The sequence below is a fragment of the Otolemur garnettii genome, unplaced genomic scaffold, assembly GCF_000181295.1.
Source record: "Otolemur garnettii isolate 467f Iridium unplaced genomic scaffold, OtoGar3 scaffold00013, whole genome shotgun sequence".
Classification (NCBI taxonomy): domain Eukaryota; kingdom Metazoa; phylum Chordata; class Mammalia; order Primates; family Galagidae; genus Otolemur; species Otolemur garnettii.
In genome coordinates, this window is record NW_003852408.1 from 8,059,165 (window position 1) to 8,079,499 (window position 20,335).

Consider the following 20,335-nt stretch of genomic DNA (forward strand, 5'->3'; position numbering starts at 1 on the left):
CCTCTACTGTTAACCTCCATTCATCTTTTCTTTTTCTTTTTTCTTTTTCTATTTTTTTTTTTTTTTAAGACAGAGTCTCACTATGTCACCCTCGGTAGAATGCAGTGGCGTCACAGCTCACAGCAACCTCAACCTCTTGGGCTCAAGTGATTCTCTTGCCTCAACCTCCTGAGTAGCTGGAACTATAGGCGCCCACCACAGCACCCGGCTAGTTTTAGAGATGGGGTCTTGCTGTTGGTCAGGCTGGTCTCGAACTCCTGATTTCAAGCAAAGCAATCCACTGGTCCAGGCCTCCCAGAGTGCTAGAATTACAGGCATGAGCCACCACACCCAGACATTTGTCTTGACGCTGTTGTGGTTTTTGGAAAAGTTTTCAATTGGATAGGGAGAATCACAACTCTCATTATCTCATTCTTTGGTGTAGCCCATTGGCCACATACAGTACTGCCCCTGCGCAAAGCTTGTTTTGTTTTTAACCTCTTCTTTTGTCGTATGCGCGCAGTCACCAGCCTCCTCCACCCACTCTGTCCCAGACTCACTCTTTGTTTTGCCCCACATCCCCAGCTTCTGTGTGGGCAGAGAACAAATCAGGCTGTGGTGCAGAGAGAACTCAAGCCCAGAGAAGTTCAGGGTAGCTGAGGACTCCACGCGCGTCCCGCTCCCTGCCTCTTCTGCGCATGTCCAACTCCACCCTGGACCCTGTGCTCTGCGCCCAGGTTTCTTCCAGACTCACGGGACACCCTCCCTCCGCCGGTTCCCGTGAGGGCAGTGTCAGTTCTCTCGGCTGTAGGAACTCTGCTCCTTGCCTCTCCCCTTCTTGACGACAAAGACAGTCACAGGCCTTTGTTGGTCCCAGCGCCGAAAGTTTTCTGCTCTTTATTTTCCCATGAATGTTGGAGGGCAGGTGTCCTTGTAATCCTAATGAGAGTTATTTATTCCCAGAATTATGTCATTTTAGAATAGAAAAGAGTCTCAGAAGCCATCTGGTGGGATCCCATCACAAAGCCATGACGGTACAGTGCTAGGTGAAGGGCAGGTGTTGGGGAAATATTTCCCATCAATACCATAAAGTCAGCCATCACATACTGCTATGTCTCAGCTATTTGTGCTCTTAACTGTGTTTCTAAAATAGATTTTGGCTACCATTTATTCACATCTGTGTATAAGATCTATGGACAACCTGGACAGGGCCATGCCTTAGATATATAGCATGTGATGAAACTGGGAAACTCCGTTCAGGCTGACGAGGGTGATGATTCAAAGGGGAAGAAGATTCAAAGCTGATGTCAGAATGAGAAGAAGTAGGCTAAATTTATGACAAAATGATTATATATAAATATCAACATCTTTCACTCCTAGGAACTTTAGATAAGGGGTTACCAAGGAAAGATGGGTCTTGAGGTTACAACATTACTGGTATGATTTGGGCTTAACTAAATTAGGTTTTCCTTGATGGAATAAGATAGAATAAATATGTTAAATGATTCCTCTTCCATGAGTCTGGAAAATGTTAGGTTTTCATGTCACTGGAAAATGCAAAATGATTATAAAAGCAACCCCCTTTCCTACGATAAAGTCACATTCACACCAGCCTTGAGATGATGAGATTATGAGAATGATATTCATACTTTTGGCCAGGATAGCTGAATTTTTTGATGATTACTTTATAATTGTAATTTTTCTTTCTTTCAGGCTTGTAAATTTTATAGTTCTCACTGGTATGTAGTAAAGTACAGATACGAACAATATTCTGGAGACATTCGACAGCTGCCCCGGTAAGAACCTGATGTGAACACTCCGTAGGTTTTGTTTTCTTACAGAGACTGTGTTGTCTGTTCCTTGTTCGAGCACATGTACCTTAAGGTAGTGGGAAGGTACATTTTACAGAATTTATAAAGTGGAGTCAGGATAGAACGTGTTCAATAATGTGTACGCTGCATGCTCACCAAGTGTGGAGGGGAAGGTAAACGGGCTCTGATTTGATTTTTGAATGAGGGTCCATTTCTCATTAACTTAGTCTTCCGTGAGCTGCCCTTTCAATAGCAGATGTGAAAGGATTAGAAAAGCAGCACGTGGCCAAAGAGGTTTTCTCACAGTGTTTTGTAGAATACTCTGTGTGCCGCTTGTTTCCTGTGTTTTCATGGCAACTCATCAAAAGCCATGAATAGAAAACAACTTCCACAGAAATGATGATTATCTAAAAACAGAGAAAAGGAAAATAAACACCTACTTTTCTCCCTAAATCCTGGGAACATAAAGTTGTTAGAAGGTGACTCATTTTGCTTCTGTTCCGGTGTTGCCTCCACAGAGACGCTCTCCTGACTGTCTGAACCAGGGGTCCTAAAACTTTTTAAACAGGGGGCCAGTTCACTGTCCCTTCGAACATTGGAGGGACAGACTGCAGGCCTGGGAACAGTCAGCTGCTAAACAGGACGGCAGCTGCGGCAAAAACACCCGGCGGGCCGGATAAATGTCCTAGGCGGGCCGCATGTGGCCTGCGGGCCTTAGTTTGAGGACGCCTGGTCTGAACTAACAAAAATTTAGTGTCTCTTCCCTTACTAAAGTAAAAATTCCCAAAAGGCAGGACTTTTCACTGCAGAAACTCTTACAGGCTCAGGAAAACGCCTGACACACAGTCAGTGTGCAGTAATTACCTATTGCGGGAATAAACTGAGCAGATGGCAAAATTTTAAATATAATATTCCTGGCTGGAATTAGAGTTGCTGAAATTCATAAAACTACCTTGATCTGATACCGCCTAACTCATTGACTAATCTAGCCAAGATAACACAAATAATTAGAAACACTCTAAATCAAAAGTTAAGTTTTTCTTAATGCTTAACATTGAGATGATACACACTGAAGCTAATTTTTTAATAGATATCTGGTAAGAAATTGAGCACCACTTTGCCAGATTTCTTACTCCCCCAGAAACATCTGCTCCAGATTTGGATACTTGGAAGCATCCCTGTCTGTTCCTGAATGCAGAATTTGAAGGAGAGATTATGAAATAGTTTTGAGAAATGACATTTGAGCTGGGATGTGAATGAGCAGTAGCTGCCAGCACTTGGATCTCAGGGAAGAGGTTCCCAGAGGAAACAGTAAGGACAGAGGCCCTGAGATGGACACCAGCGTGGTCACTGGAGCACAGTGACAGTTCAGGGGCTGGAGCTGAGACCTGGAGGGGACCGTAGTCAAGGAACCATGTGGTCCTTGGAAAGGAGCTTGGATTTTACTATCATTGCAACAGAAGCCTTGAAACATTTCAACCAGGGTTGCAGCATGATCTGGTTTATATCTTTAAAAGATCCCTTGGTCTGCTCTGTGGAAAATAGGATTGTAGGGACAAAAACTGTAGAAAAAGGGAGGCCATTTTCTTTGGACTTATATTAATGTAAAGAGCAAGACAACATTCCTCCAAAACCCCAAGTCTTTATTCAAAGCACTGAACATTAACTTCTACCAAATTTGACTATTCTCGCATCACTCCCAATAGAGAACCTCGGGCAGGGCCGCCAGAGCAGCTCCCTGAGTCATTGTTCCATTCAGAACCTTGGCATGTTAGTCACATACTTTTCTAAACACAATTGAAAAGCAAAGCATTTTTTATCACCAAAACTTCCACTTTCTGAAAATAGTTCTGAGAAGTGGTTGCAACTTGGAGGCTGTGTCCAGGCAGTTAGAAGACCACACGTCACGTGAGAGGGTGTGGACAGAGGTAGCTGCCCTTTTGAATAGGTGCCTCGGTCTGTTGAGCTCTTCAGCAGCAGTAAACCCCCCCAACACTATTCATTTATTCTTATATTCATGATGCCATAAAAAAGAAAGTAAATTAAACACTGCACATGCACCACATTCTTCCTCCATTCAAACAATAGAGAAATCAACTTCAAGTAAGAACAGGTTCTGGACATCATTGTTGGATTCAGATTCTCACAGAGCATGAAAGGATTAATCTGCGAGGGAAAACAAGAAAGTAAGCAAAATGCTGTTGAGAATTTATTTCCCTTCCTTTAACTAAAGGAAGTAGAAATTGATACCAAGAAGGAGAAGAATAAGCTTGCCACAAAGTGAGACATTTTAATGAGTTATAAATGCAGTGGAACCCCCAGAGTTGACCACCTCCCTCCATTAACCACCTCCCTAAGTTGACCTAATTTTCACAGACCCAACATGTACCACATGTACTCAATGTGGTCGACCTAGTTCCTTATGTTGACAACCTCTGTATGTTGACCACTCTGTTACAGTCCCTGGGGTGGTCAATTTACAGAGGTTCTACTATATGTTCAAAAGTCAGTTCTAGAATATAATCCCCTAATATATGTCCTAGAAAAATTATTATAACACTGAACAACAGACATTTTTTAAATGATTTTGCAAGAGCTAAGTACTCCTCCCCTAAACTTCACATATTTAGGTCAGTAATAATAACAGGTAATTTACATGATCTTTCTGTGGCTACTTAGAAGTACATGAAGTACATTAGTTTCATACCTCCTGGGTTAAAAGAATTCTCCTATGTCTGCCACTAATTTATAAAATTGATCATTTCTCCTCATGGGTTGCTGAGGCTGTAAGATTAAAATTTGCAATTATTAAAAAGTGGGAAAAATTTATTCTTTAAATTTAAAATTGTGTTGTTATTGACTCTTGAGAACCCTACTTTTTAAGTACATGTTCTTAGGAAAGAGAGTTTGTTTTGGACTAGATATAAAATGTACAATTTCACATATTAGGAATAAATATCAGTGCAGAAAATAAGAGCAGCATGAAATCATACACCATCATTGATTTCATTAATCCACTGGGTAAAAAATTAGAGATATAGGACATATTTAAAAAATGACTGCAGTTGATTCGATAGAAGGAAGAGATAAAGAGAATAATTTAATAAGAGAATATTTTGTGACTACATATCAGATAAAATATGACTGAATTATTAGTTGGGCTGAATTATAACAGAATAATGTTTTAATTAAAACAATTTTTGAGTATCTAAGAGAGCAGAATGGGCTGGTGTCATGTGTGCATTATCTCATTCAATTCCCATAACCCTATGGAGTAGGGACTGCTGCATTTTACTCAGGAGAGTCAGGGACTGAGAGGCAGTGTGCTCCACACCCCACTGCTAATAACTAAGGAGGTGCCTGGGCACCCCTACACTCCTTCAATGGGCCATTTGGATGTAGAAATGAGACATGAGACGGCCTGTAAATAGCAACTACTGTTGGATTCAAACACCCAAGGGTAAGGTTCGCAATGAGCTCCGCATCATGAGATCCCAAAGGCTCTTAGAGACCACTCAGTGGTCTGGAGGGAGGAATGTTGAAGTCAGTGCCAGCGGGCTCATCTTTTAATGATCTTTAAAGGAGAGAAGTCATCACAAAACAGCCCAGCAGACAGCAAACTGAAAGTGAAGATTGCTCTTTAAGAGCAGGAGGTTGTGCCCTGTGGCTGATTGGGAGCAAGATTGGGAAGTAAGAGTTCTCTGCAGCCCTCAAACCTCAACAAGGGCTCCTGCAAACACCATCTGCTTCCTCTGCCCAAGAGCCTTTACTGATATTGCTGGCCACCCTGCCTCTGTCCCCCTTCCCTCACTGGTGCTCCAAGCTTGGTCCCTCCTTAGAGCCTTCACTCTTGCAGTTCCCTCTGCTGGAATAATTCCCCCCCCCCCAGATTATCACGAAACTGGCTGCTTCTCATTCTCAGCTCACATGTTACCTGCTGAAAGAGTCCATGCTTCCTACACTTGGCCCTTGCTGTTCCAACCAGGATCATTCTTCTCCTCTCTGGGTTTGTCTTAACAACCATTTTCACTCAGGAAAATTATCTTATTTATTTATCCTTAATTAATTGCTGAGTTTCTCCTCCCCTAGAATGCAAGCTTCTCTGGTTCAGGGACTCACTTCCTGAGATGTGGTTGGTATTATTGCATCTCTTCTGCACGCCAGGTTCTAGCTGGAAACTGGATCTTAGAGTTGCAAAGAACAACAGTTTCCAAGAATTTAGATGTATTTTAATTCACATTGAATTTGATCAAGGAAACTCAGAATTAGAAAAAGCCATCAATGAAAGGGCATGTCCACATTCATTATAACCCAAACACCAGAAATGACTAAAATGTAAACTAATTGGTCTACACAATTAAAAAAAAAAAATGAATCAGATCCATGTGGATATTTTTAGGAACTATTGCAGCTGGTTGAGTGTTGCTCTTGACCTCATTGGTGTTATCTGTCTCATATCTTCTGAGTTATTTTTAAATTATTAATACTTAGAGCAAACTCCAGAGGAGCATTTAAAGAAAAATGTGTTTTCATAAAGAAAGAATTTGGAGATACTGTAAGTTATAGTACAATGTAGGGTAACTATCTAAGTATTAATTGTAACATTTGGGGAATTCTTAAAAACTTCCAGCATGTGTAAGAAGCTTCCTTTTCTTTTCCTGATCTTCTATTCTTCCAGAATAACAGGGAAAAACAGTTGAGAAATTCTTACTCAACATTTCTTTGAGAACAGCTTATATACATGGTTGCACGATTTTTATCCTTAACATAAAAGAAAATAATTAGTTCAGAAGATGTTATTTTTGTCACTCTTTGTATAATTTTTTCAATACTGTCAACATTTTCCCACTTCATCACTTTTGAAATGTTTGACAAATTCTCTAACAAAGGAAAAAGGTGAAAGACTTGTGTGCGATAAATAGCTCTATTCTCACCATCTAGAATTTATCATTTACATTTTGCTTTTTTCAGTTTTTTGTTTGTTTGTTTTGTTCTTTGTCCATTGACCCATCCTCTAGCCATCCATCAGTCCACTTTATTTCTGGACCATTTTGAAGTGAGTTTAAACCATCAGCACACTGCCTCTGTAAACACTTCAGAATGCATATCTACAAAGAGAGATGTAGATGTTTGCAGCTTATTCTTTATTTTGATATAAAATATACATACAAGGAAATGCACAAACTGTAAGGGAACTATTTGATAACTTCTGACCATGCATATACCATGCAGCTCAAACCTTACTGAGAACATTTGATTACCTCCAAAGTGTTAACTACCACCCCTCCCAGGTCACTCCTCACCTCTACTTCCTTGTACCCCCAGAGAAAACCAGCGTTCTAATTCCCATCACATGGGAATCATACCAGGTGAATTCTGACGTTTCTGACATTCGGACATTTTTCCAAGTGTAATTCTGAGGGAGAGCCATGCTGATGGGTCTATCAGGAGCTGCTTTAGTGTTCTGAGGAACTAACATCCCTTTCATGGATCTACTGCAGTTGGGCAGCCCTTCTCTGTTCAGAGACACTCCTGCGGCATTTTGAGCTCAATTTGTCTTAAGTGACTTTAAACCCCATGGTTTTTTGTGAAACTTTGGCATAACATATAAACTATTTCAGTCATTATTTCCACTCCTCAACTGGAAAATTTGTGAAAAATCTTTCTCTTGTATTTAACATTCTACATTGAAATTGGTGAAAACCTTACTTTGTTTTTGTTTTTTTGTCTGTTTGTTTTTTAGAGGAAGGGTCTTGCTCTGTTCCCCAGCCTATAATGCAGTGGCATAATGATAGCTCACGGCAGCCTCGAACTCCTGGGCTCAAGCGGCCCTCCTGCATCAGCCTCCCAAGTAGCTGGGACCACCGGCGCCCACCACCACACGTGGCTAATTTTTTTTTAAGAGATGGGGTCACACGTTGTTGTCCAGGCTGGTCTCAAACTCCTGTCCTCAAGCAGTCCTCTTGCCTCAGCCTCCCAAACTCTGTTAGCTACAGAGGACAAAATGTGAGTGTTCCAGAGGATTACAGGCATGAGCACCACATTTAGGCTGTTTCTTTACTTTTTTGTTTGTACATAATTTCTAGTCTGAAAAGCTGTTCCTGCCTTCCTTGTTTCTAAGTACCTTGAAGAAATAATGTTAATTTGGGCTGGGGCACCTGGCGAGTATTATGATCCATGGTTATCAGGAACAAATGCCTACAAAATTATTCTTTTGTAAGAAAGAGAAGGAAGGATAAGCCTTGCCGACCAAAGAAAGCAGGATAAGGAGTTTGGAAAGGACACTGACGGGATATGACTAGCTTAGGACCAACACTGACGTCCCATGTCCAAGTTTGTCTCCCGTGCTGCTTCCTCAGCTTTCCCTACTCATTCCTTCCTCTTTCACCTGAGCTTTTCCTCAGTCCTCCCTCTACTGCTGTCCCATCATGTTAAGAATCCTGGAACACTCATATTCTATCCTCTGCAGCCAACATACTTTGAGTAATTGCTCGGAGCCTACCTCTGAATCTCAGGTGACATGATGCATCTCATAGAAGGGGGAGAGAGAGGAGGGTTGTGTTTATGGGCTTTCTTTTACCAACCAAAGGAAAAGATGAAAGGAGCTGCTTCCTGTTCAAAGGACATCAGATGACATTCAGGAGAAAAGGAATCTTTTTGGTGGGGTGGGAAGAATTTCCCAGCAGTCCAAAAAGCTCAGTGTGTACTCTCTGCTATTTGTTCTGCCTTCACTTAAAGTTGACCTTGACCGAAAGGCACAGAACAAGATAACATCAGTAATTGTCACAGATGAGCTTGAGTATCCCTAAGCCTCTGCAAAAAGGAAAAATAACTTCGGGAACACCAAGATCTTTTGGAAAAGAAAAATAGGTGCAATGTTACTTAACATGCTTATTAAAGGTGTTTCAAATTCACTTTTCTTGAGAAAAGAAAAAATCATCTTGAAAAAATGACAAGATTAGACAAGACTATTGAGCCCCAGTATTGTGTTCAAATGTATGATTTTATACATTTATTATTTTCAAATTTTTTTATTGTTTTAGGTTCATTGAGGGTACAAAGAATTAGGTTATACTGTTTGCATTTGTTAGGTAAAGTCCCCCTGATAGTTGTGTCCTGTCCCCAAGAGATGTGCCATATGCCATAACCCCCTATTGACCTCCCTCCTTTCCTCTCCCCACTCCCTCATTCCCCCACCCACCCCACCTTGAATTGATTTCAGTTTTTCACTGATGTGGGTATGTATTAGACCATCTACTGCCTTCATATTAGAATAGAGTACATTGGATTCTTGCTTCTCCACTCTCGTGATACTTTACTAGAAAGAGTCATACATTTTAATTAAAAGCAACATGACAATCCATATTTAGATTTTAAATCCAAAACCTCTGTGTAGGTACTTTGAACTTCTTTGGACTTGTATATAAGTCACAGATAAGGAAAGTCACATTATCATGTTAGGCATTAATATATTATTGAAGTTTGAGATAGTACAGGTTCATAGAAGTAATATATATAAACAAACATTTATTGAGCTTTTGTGTGTCAGATCTTGTACTATCATTCTTTTTTCAACCCTGTGGCAATTAAATCAGACTGTTCCCATTTTCAACTGTTTATCTGTGGATCTTAGAATTTCACCAAGACTATGCATCCAAAACAAAATAAAAAGGAAATTGGCGGGCAGTGCCTGTGGCTCAGTGGGTAGGGCACTGGCCCCATATACCGAGGGTGGCGGGTTTGAACCCAGCCCCGACCAAACTGCAACAAAAAATAGCCAGGCATTGTGGTGGCCACCTATAGTCCCAGCTAATTAGGAGGCTGAGGCAAGAGAATCACCAGAGCCCAAGAGTTGGAGGTTGCTGTGAGCTATGACACCACAGCACTCTACCAAGGGTGATACAGTAAGACTCTCTCTCTAAAAAAAAGGCGGGGGGGAATTGGTACTAGCACCAATCCAAGACTCCAGATACCATTCTTTACACTCAGTCTCAATTATGTTTGTCAGAATAGGCATATCGTTCTATACTATCAATTTGGGTAGCAAGAGGCATTCATTAATTTGACTTTAAGGGCAGCCAGGCATGATGGTGCATGCTGCAGTCCCAGCTACTTGGGAGGCTCAGGCAGAAGGACTGCTTAAGCCCAGGAGTTCGAGGCTACAGTGAGCTATGATTATACCATTGCACTCCAGCCTGGACAACAGATCAAGACCCCACCTCTAAAAAATAAAAATAATTCAAATAGTAAAATACTTTTTAAAAGTATTTTATAATATTTAAAAATATAATTTAAAAATATATAGTAGAGATTGCTATTAAGATTTTATTCATCAAAAATGTGTCCTATAGCTAAAGAGATAGTCACTAAGATGCCTCCAGGGCAGAGTTTTAAATTATACCATTTCATATTATTTCACTTCTGTGATGTCCTTGTTCACCTTGCCTGGCGCTGATTCAATCAGCAAATACATACTGAACATCTACATCCCAGTGAGATATATGTGAGAATTCAAGTGGGAGGCCCTGGCTTTAAGAAATATATAATTTGGTGGAGGGCTGAGACAAGGGTACAAATAACAGAGTCAGGTAAGATGATAGAGGACTCATACACAGAGTCTACAGAAAGAGTCCTGATACCATAGATTTAAGGATGTCTTTGTGGAAATGATTTGGGGGCACAAACTTTTATCAGGTTACAATGGACTATTGTTCAGCCTTAAAAAGGCAAGAAATCCTGATATAACATGATGAACTTTAAAGGCATTATGCTAAATGAGATAAAACAGACTTGAAAAGATAAATATTATATGATTCCTCTAATATAAAGTGCTTACATAGAATTTTCAAATCCATAAATAGAGATAGGAGAACAATGGTTACCAGGAGCTGGAAGGAGAAAAATGGGGATTTATTGTGTAATGATAGAGAGATTCAGTATAGATTGATAAGAAAGGTCTAGGTTTGGATAGTGGTGATGGCAACATAACAATGTGAATGGACTTCATACCACTGAAAAAAGGTTAAGATGACAGATCTTAAATACTACGCATATTCAACCATGATAGAATAGAAACTCTTACCAGGACTGGAGAATGTGGTTCTAAGCTGAAGTTTTCCATAGTTTAACAATGAGGCTGCTGTTTTTTCTGTGCTCTAACTTTCCTTCCTGAAATGAATGGCATGTTCATCCATTTCATAGAAAGGGTGAGAGTCCTGGGAAGCCATTGGTTAGCACACTATAGGAACGCACCATGTGGCAATTTTATGTGCACTTCAGCATGAAGAGTCCTGATCATTTACCTTCTTATCAATTTGTGAGAGCAAAATTGATTATCAATCACTCAGAGAGCAATTTGTGATGAGAATAACAAATGGTCTCTTTTGCCCAATGGTCAGATTCAGAGATCATTTCTACACAGTATAAATTATCATGAAGAAAATACTATTTTGTTCCCTACCTCTGTATTTCTGACCTTTTTTTAAAAAGAGACTCCACATATAAGTGAGATCATGCAATGTCTGTCTTTCTGTCTGGCTTATTTCACTTAGCACAGTGTCCTCCAGGTTCATTCATGTTGGGTAAAATAGCATGAACTTATTTTTTAGGGGTGAATAATATTCCACTGTGTGTATGTGTTAGTGTGTGCATTCACACGCTACATGTTCCTTATCTCTTTGTCTGCTGGTGGATAGCCAGGATGTTTTCGTGTCTCAGCTGTTATGAACAATGCCACAGTAAGATGGAAGACAGATATCTTTCTGAGGTAGTAACTTTACTACCTGTGTGTATCAACACATATACTAGCTCTATTTTTTATTTCTTTAGGAACCTCCATATGTTTTCCAAAATGGCTGCACCAGCCTGCATTCTCACCAACAGTCATCAAAGCAGGGTGTAGGATGAGGGGAGGAGCCAGGGAGATGCAGGTCAAAGGGTACAAAGTAGCAGATACATGGGAAGAACAGGTCTAGAGGGTTAAGGTACAACATCAGACTACAGTTAACAAAATTGTATGTGTTGGAGATTTTTCGTTAGATGAATAGAATTTAACTGCTCTTGTCACAAAAACAGTAAGTATGGGAAATGACAAATACGTTAATTGGCTTCACTGCAGTAACCACTTTACTATCCCCCCATGTATATATAGACACACACACACACACATATATATATATGTATGTAATATATGTCCTATAATATCAGGTTTTAAAGCTCAGATATGCACAATAAAATTTAATTTGAAAAGAGAAAAATATCCCATGAAATTGTTGCTTAGTAAAAGGGACCAATGAGCTGGACATGGAGGAATGCCTGAACCTTGGGTGGTATTGTCTGGTTTCCATTCAGTCATTAGTTATGAGATAGAGACAAGCCAAGGAAAATAATGTATGACCAATTTTACCATCTATAAAACCAAGTGTCTATGCTATAGATACTTGGGCTCCCTGGCTGGTCAGTGACACGGGAACTCACAGTGGTATTTCCATGCCACCATGGGAATGCACAAAGCGAGCCCCATGGCTGGTAGACCCTTTCCGGACACCCTTGGAGAACCCATAGTTGGGAGACAGCTTCTCAGGATCATGGTTCTTTAGGGCTGAGCTCTTCCAAGGACCCTCTTCTATCATTGAGCATGCCACATATAGATGGTAATGGGAAAGATCAGGAAAATATCACTACTCAAATTCCTCTTCAAAATGTGGGAGAAGGAAATATAAACCATCGAGCCTTTAGGATTGTCCTGCTTGTTTCCTCTAAAGCAAGAAGACCTATGTTGGTTTATATAAACAGCAGCTCCATGTATAAAATAGAGATTTATTTACTGGAAATAATATATAATGGTGTAGAGGAAATCTTCCTTCCAAAGAAAATAGGATCTTTACAAGATCATATTATTTTACAAACGTTTGTAAGAATGCTAGCCCATTACTTGGTTGCCCAGGGAACAGCTGAACACAAAAGCAAGGTCTCAAATGATGAATCAGAATCTTTCTTTTTTATATTTTTTAATATCAGAGCAGAATACAAACCAGAGAAACTTCCTTCACACTCCTTTGAGGTTGACCATGAAGATGCCGATAAGGATGAAGTAAGTCAATTGTTGAAAGTGAGATGTTTAAAACAGGAGGATGATCAGCTCCTCTGTTGCACCAGAGCATTTCACATTCTCGCCAGCTTTTCACCAGGTTGTAGTAGCTGTTTGAACCAAGGCTTTAGTCAAAATGAATCACATTTGTTTTGCAATTGAACATGACTGTTTAAGATGAGTCAAGAGAGGAAAAGGAGTCTCTGTCTTAAATGCAGTGTCTGGGGTGGGAGGCCCAGAAAAGACAGCTGTGATGCTAACGCTGCTTTCTGTTCAGGACACCACTTCCCACTCATCCTCTAAGGGTGGGGGAGCTGGAGGCACTGGAGTTTTCAAGTCTGGCTGGCTCTACAAAGGGAATTTTAACAGCACCGTGAACAACACTGTCACTGTTCGGGTAAGGAGACAAGACTCATCTTCGTCTCTGCACCTTTCTTGACACCCCCTCCTTCAACCACAGGACAGAGGAGAACCATTTCTGCTGAGTTTGTGTTTTAGGTAGCAGTTTACATAGGAATCAGGGTCCTTTTCTCTAGAACAGCGCCCCAGTAACATTGTGCCCCTGTAGAATGGTGTAGAATATCTCTAACTTCCACGCACACTGCAATTTGAACACCCTCCTTGTGTCTTTTCCTTCAGTCATTCAAAAAGCGCTACTTCCAGCTGACTCAGTTGCCAGACAACTCCTACATTATGAATTTTTACAAAGATGAAAAAATATCCAAAGAACCCAAAGGCTGCATCTTTTTGGATTCCTGTACAGGGGTGGTGCAGGTGAGTAGAAATCCCTTCCCCCCGTGGGATTCTTTTTTTTTTTTTAATTTGAAAAGTGTATTCAACAAATACTTATGGAATATCTGATATGCACCAAAAATTGTCCTAGACTATAGAGATTGAGTGAAGAGCGAGGCAGCCTAGATCTCTGCTTCCCTAAAACGTACTTTAATAGGGAAAGAAAAGCAGGAAATAAGCAAAGACATAAGTAAATACACAGAATGGAATCAGATGGTCAGTTTCGCACTAACATAAACAGAGTAAGAGAAGGGAGTGAGGCAAGTGGTAAGGTTGGAAGTGGATATTAATACTTGGTAAGTAAGAGGAGCATTTTTGAAGAGAGACCATTTGATCTACAGGCTAACAGATGAGTAGGGGCTGCAAGTGCAAAGGGCCTGAGGCTGGAGCAAGTCTTTGCATTCAAGGAGAAGAGGAAGATGAGCAGCACCAGGGTGGCTTCAGTGTAGGAATCTCCAGAACCCAAGAAATTCAGTAATGTAATATTATATAAACCATGTAGTATCAAAGCGCATAGTTCATAAATGTCATTTTTATAATTAGGTAATCATGGCAGTAAATTTACAGATTATATATCATCTTTTGTCTAAGGAAAGGTTTTCTCCAAAGACAAGCATTACATTGATTCCCAAGAGTTTGACTTCAGAAACAGATCTAGTGCTTCTAACAAGTAATGTTCTACAAGCCCTCCGTCTTCACATTATCGCCTTTAATATTAAATATGCCGTGTGCCACTGTGGCAGAGAGAAGCAGAGTAATTCCATAAACCTCAGTTGGACATCCCACTTTCGAAATATTTACCCTTTCTACTCTAATGAAATAACTTTCTTTATTCCCTCATAAGTAAAAATTGCAGCAATCAAGTGTTTTAGCAATCTCTCCTCGAGTTTCCCAACCTGACTCTGGCTCATTCCAGTTGAGGACTCTGTTTCCCGTCACAGGCCATTAGCGCAGTACTTTCTGTTGCCACTGAGCCTCAGGACTCACGTGGCTTGTAGCTAGCTGAGATTACATCTGGGGGCATTTGGACATGTGGATGCAAAGAGTGTTCTCTCCAGTTACTTAGTCCTGGCCTATTTCTGGTTGGTTCATCTGCTAAAGTCTGGAATTCTTCCAGGAAGTAATAAGGCTGAACTTTAAAAGGAAAGAATTAATTACGTATTGCAGAGCACTCTACTAGAAGTGAAAGATAATTGCATTTTAACACAGATGCCAACTTTCCATATGGAAAGGGCAATGATGACCCTAATGGAGGGTGGAGATAGTTTTCTCTGGTTGGTCACAAAGGGGAATCTTTGGCCTTGGAAACATGAAGTAGAAGTTCAGCAGTGAAGATCAATAAACACATTGTATAAACACTGAGCTGAAAAATTTAAATATTTCCTTTTCTGTTTGTACTTCAAAGCTTTCTCTGGCAAATGAGTCATTACTTTTTAAAAGAAGTGTCCTTGTAGTTCTCCGTTCTGTATAAAATTGGTACAGATGAGGAGATACAGTCTAACATGCAATGTCTTTCCTCTTCAGAGAATCATAGAACTCAGTGTTGGACACACATTTTAGTGCCCTAATGTGACCATCCACTACAGGAAACTTTTCTCCATCATCTCTTCCTTAGACTGTGTTACAGTTTAAATATTGCCCTAGAAAGAAAGAGTCAGATGGGGCGCAGTGGTTCATGCTTATAATCCTGGCACTCTGGAAGGTCAAGGTGGGAGAACCCCTTGCCTTCAGGAGTTTAAGACCAGCCTGAGAAAGAGCAAGACCCAGTCTCTACTAAAAATAGAAAAATTAGCCAGACGTTGTGCTGGATGCTTGTAGTCCTAGCTGCTCAGGAGGCTGATGGCTTGGACCCAAGAGTTTTAGGTTGCTGTGAGCTAGGCTGATGCCACAGCATTCTAGCTTAGGCAACAGTGTGAGACCTTCAAAAGAAGGTAGGAAGGAAGAAAGGAAGGGAGAAAGGGAAGAGCAGAGGGAGGAAAAGGTCTTAGAAGGGCAAACACAAGCTTGATGTTCTTGCAGGTCATTCACAATCATGGTTTGCCATTTGCTATCTGAAGACCTCGAGTAAGGTACTTACTCGACCTCTTTATCTCAGGTTCCTCACTGTAAAACTAGAATCAATGTGCTAACACGTGCAAAGGACTGAGTGACAGCGTAATCGACCTTTCTTCCTTAGATCTTCCCTTAATGATGGAAGTCACAACTTGAGGATATCAACATTCCACTGTGGGATAGCCTTCCAAGAAAATCTTGATTCGCTTGTCTGAAGTGCATGCCTAAATATACAAATTGGTCTATTTCTTAACTTATTCATCATATAGTCATTAATTCACTCAACAAACTTATTTAGTGTCCGACATGCTAGAGATCATGCTTAGGCACGGAGAGTTCAATTCCTTGTTGAAGTCAATTGGGGCAGGGCATAGCTGTGCACTCACTATCGCCCATATCACGAGAGCGAATCCGTGCAGTGCTCTGTGAACCCAAACTGGGATGAATCTTCTAGGTCAGGCTGCCGTTCTGTGCGATGAGAGACAGACCTGTCTATAGCATTTCCCAAGCTTGATTTTGTGCATATATATATTTTCTTTTTTTAAAGGGTTCAGCTCTGCCCCTACATTTATAGTGTTCTTTATCAAGAATGTTTATCCAGTATTCCCTACATTCTTTATAGAGGCAGAGACCTTACTGGGTCACTTGCCACGTTGTGTGAGGGTCCCAGTTCTTACATATTTGCTCACAACTCTTTCTGATTTGTAAGTTTTCCCATTGGGAAAGAAGATTTTGAGTGGCATGGTGCAAGTCTAACCATTGCTATAGTAAGTTCTCAGGCACAGGATGTGCCTAAAGATGAGTCACACGACCACAAAAGCACAGAGCAAGTGAACAATGGGAATGAGTCAGGCCGGTTTTGTTAGCAACCATTACCAAGTTCCCTGGGATAAGACAGAAAAAGAAGGGCAAAATCTTTGTTTCCGAAAGTGCTCCCCTTTATCTGGCATTCTTAGGCAGTTCAAGTTCACGGCAGGCTTTGGTGGATATGCCATTTGAGTTTGCCTCATTCAGACCCAGTCGATATCATTGTGTTTTCCTTGGAATGATTACTGGAATATTTTCACATGTATTACGAGGGTGACCTCAAGTAGAGATGAGCTATGACCCAGCTTCCTCAGACACTTCAGGTGATGTGTAATTGATGATTTCTTGGATCTTGGCAAAAACAAAAGGCCTATCCATGGTTTTCCACTTGTTTGTAACATTATCAAATGGATTAGATCTGTTTTATAAGCCTTTGTTCCCAATCTGGAGGAGAACTTCTAGTTTTTGCTGCTTTCATTCTTTTCCTGGGACTAAGGGATGGTTAGGTCTGTGTTACCTTACTTTATTCCTTCAGAGTTCATTCACTCACTCATTCTCACACTATGTCTATCCATCCATTCCAGCCTCTGCCTCTGTGGAAGAGAATGAATGCCCCAAGAATCCATCTGTCTTGGGTCTATGTTTCAACGGTGATAATAGCTGATGTCACTTCATAAAGGCTTAAATGGGGGTAGGCAGAGTGCCAGGCACTGCTTATACCTCCCAGGGAGTCTTGGAACCATGTGCACATAGGTTCCAAGACTGTGGCTTCATGAAAGTAACCAAAGGCTAGAGACTCAGGTACCATCCTCAGGTCACGTAGCCCACTGCTTGAGTGAAGTGGGGCCAGGGATGAGAAATAGGGGCACCTTGGAATGCACATGCACACATAAAGCCAGGCAAGTTAGGGGCAAAGAGGAGGCGAGTACCTTGCAAGGAAAACAAATCTAGAAGCAAATGTGACCTATAAGCCTCCTGTTAGCAAACGCTGGTATTAAAGATCTTACTTGCCAGGATCATAACAACCAAAATGATACTTGTAATTTTCTTCATCTAATATATTATTTGACAGCAGGTGATAAAATATGCATTATTATTATCCCCATTTATTCAAATAGAATTCAGGGAAATAGAGTGGCTTTCCCAAGCCACAGAGCTAACAAATGACAAAATCAGATTGAGTCCGAAGCACATCCAAGATTACAGAAAGGTGCCCAAGGAAATGCTTATCATATGGATTTCCACATGGAAATCCTCACTCACTCCCTTCCGTGTATCCTTCATATGCCACATAGGCAGAAGAAACACAGCAAAGATACCCACATGTGCAGCTCTTAGCAATGAGTTCCAGATGTAGAATTCATTTAAGCAAATACTACATACGTTGGAAAACTTGTGATGTGCAAAGCATTGTGGAAAGGCCAAACATGTGAAGAGACACAGCTTCTGTCTTTAAAGAGTTTCTAACCTGTGAGTGGGATGTCAAAAAACCAATTAGGGTATATGGAAATAAAACATGTCTGACAGACCACAAACAGGAAGTCCTGATAACATATGAAAGAATGAAATTACATTTATCATGGCATGATGCTATATTATCTTACATAGACTTACATATATATTATACACAATACTGTCTTTCTGCTTCTCTGTTTACTAATAGATACTCCATTAAACCATCATGCAGGTTGAAGGAGGGAAAGCATTTTACTTGAATTTTTTCCAATGCTATATGCCTGGGACATAAGAGGTCCCTAATATATTTTTGTTGCATGACTAAACAAATAAACGTGCAAAAAGAGTTGTGTGAATGGTAGCTACCAATACCATTAATCTGGATTTGATGTTGTATTTTTTTTAAAACTCTTCTATAGTTTCTGAAAAACTTTGTAAAAGATGCAAAGAAGGCTGGGTGTGGCGGCTCACTGCTGTAATCCTAGCCCTCTGGGAGGCTGAGGTGGGTGGATCATCTGAGCTCAGGAGTTCAAGACCAGCCTGAGCAAGGGCAAGGCCCCGTTTCTAAAAAATAGCTGGGCATTGTGGCGGGCACCAGCTCCTTGGGAAGCTGAGGCAAGAGGATTACTTGAGCCTGAGAAGTTGAGGTTGCTGTGAGCTGTGAGGCCACAGCACTCTTCCAAGGGTGACAAAGTGAGTCTCTGTCTCTCAAAAAAAAAAAGATGCAAATAGAATAATAAGTATGGAATGGATATTTGGCAGGGATAACTTCCCTCTTGGATACTAAGTCTTCCATGGGCTTTCCTGGTTTCTTGCCATATCTATAATGTGAAACTTGTTCAGAAGAACATTGTGGAAGCAGAAGTTTGTCACACTCATTAAACGCATCATAGGAGTAGGACACGTTCATAGGTTCCTGTTGTTTATGAAGACACATAATGATGGACTGTGGGAAGCTTGACTGAACGATGTCGTTGTGTTGACTGCAAAGGATACTGATTTAAGGGAAATAGAGGAAAATTTGTGGAATAAAATGATGAATATGATTACTTCTTGATTACCATTTTAATGACTTAACGATGGCACTTAGAAGTATTGAAATGTGGCATCGATTTTCTATTTTTGTCCTCTCTCTTTTGCTCTCCACTCTGCCATTATCTTTAAGAGTCCCGAGAGTGAGACAGAAAGCCGCTCAGGCATCTCCATCTTTCCCAACAGAAGCTTCTCTGCACTGCGAGTAGTTCTGTTCTCTCAAAATAGATGAAGATAATTTAGTTGTCCAGAAGTTGCAAATAGAATATTTCTTCGTTTTACTTACAAAGTCCCTTTTCATGAAAACAGCACTTGTAATACTTTGCTCGGTCTTTTTTAAAAACAGCTTTGATGATATTGTTGAAGCTGGCAATCACATTCAAAATTCATTGAAGTCCAGAGTACAATTTATAAAATCAATTTTTGTTTATATTTGTAATGTCTTATTTCTTAAATTGTAATGATTTTGTTTGAAAGCAGGTAACGATCCACTGTTAATTTTGATCCAATATAAGCACTTTACGTAACTTTGCATTCCCCTGGCCCCATTATGTGCAGGCTCAGATTAGCCAAGGAAACTCTATCATTTGTTATGTTTTTAAGACAATGCTCAGCTTTACCTGCATTTTGCTATACTCAAATATTTAATAGTCTTCTAGCAAAAGATATGCCCTCAACTATGAGCATTTCTAGCTCTTTTCTGAGTGTCTGTTTCTATTCCTGTTGTTTTTCTGTTTTGAAGGAAACGGTACTATAATAGCAAGTCTGTCTCTCCTTTTATCCCTATTCTCTAGCTATCTTGTCTTTGCCCTCCAACCCTCTGTATCCATGAAGGTCATGGACATTTTGTAGACCTCCCCATCAAAATCTCCCAGAGATGTGCGTGAGAGGATTTTAAAGGGAGTCTGCCCCCTCGTCCAGAGGGAAAGCATGGTGTGTAGGAATTTGCCTTCTTAAATAAGCTGCCAAGATATTTGCTTTGCACACTGAGGTCCGAGGCTACTGCCTTTCTGGCTCCCCCACATGGATACACACGCTCTATTTACACAGCAGTTAAAATGATCTCAGCATGGAACTCTGACCTGTGACTTGCCCGAATCACTCTATTCTGTGTTCTCCTGGAACCTAATACCTCTTCTTGAAAACATTTATGTAGAATCTAAGCATAGTTGTTGTCTGATTTCACATTTGCAAGATTAATTCCTTAATGCCTGTCCTCCCTGTTCTTCAGGGGCAAGGACTAACTCTGTTTATGCCCAATACAAAGGATGAACACACAGATAACTCTGTTATGAATAACCTCATTTCAATAAGCACT

At 40.5% G+C, this 20,335-nt stretch overlaps 1 protein-coding gene across 3 annotated transcripts in view; it reads left to right on the forward strand.

The window, feature by feature from the left end:
- The window catches only part of DOCK10 (dedicator of cytokinesis 10), a 194,932-nt gene that overhangs the window by 77,072 nt on the left and 97,525 nt on the right, over positions 1 to 20,335 (forward strand). For all 3 annotated transcript variants that reach the window (XM_023510352.1, XM_023510353.1, XM_003784896.2), the window contains exons 4-7: positions 1,693 to 1,775; positions 12,810 to 12,882; positions 13,157 to 13,276; positions 13,519 to 13,653. In XM_023510352.1, coding sequence (XP_023366120.1) covers positions 1,693 to 1,775; positions 12,810 to 12,882; positions 13,157 to 13,276; positions 13,519 to 13,653 — 411 coding nt within the window. The remainder of the gene's footprint in view (positions 1 to 1,692; positions 1,776 to 12,809; positions 12,883 to 13,156; positions 13,277 to 13,518; positions 13,654 to 20,335) is intronic.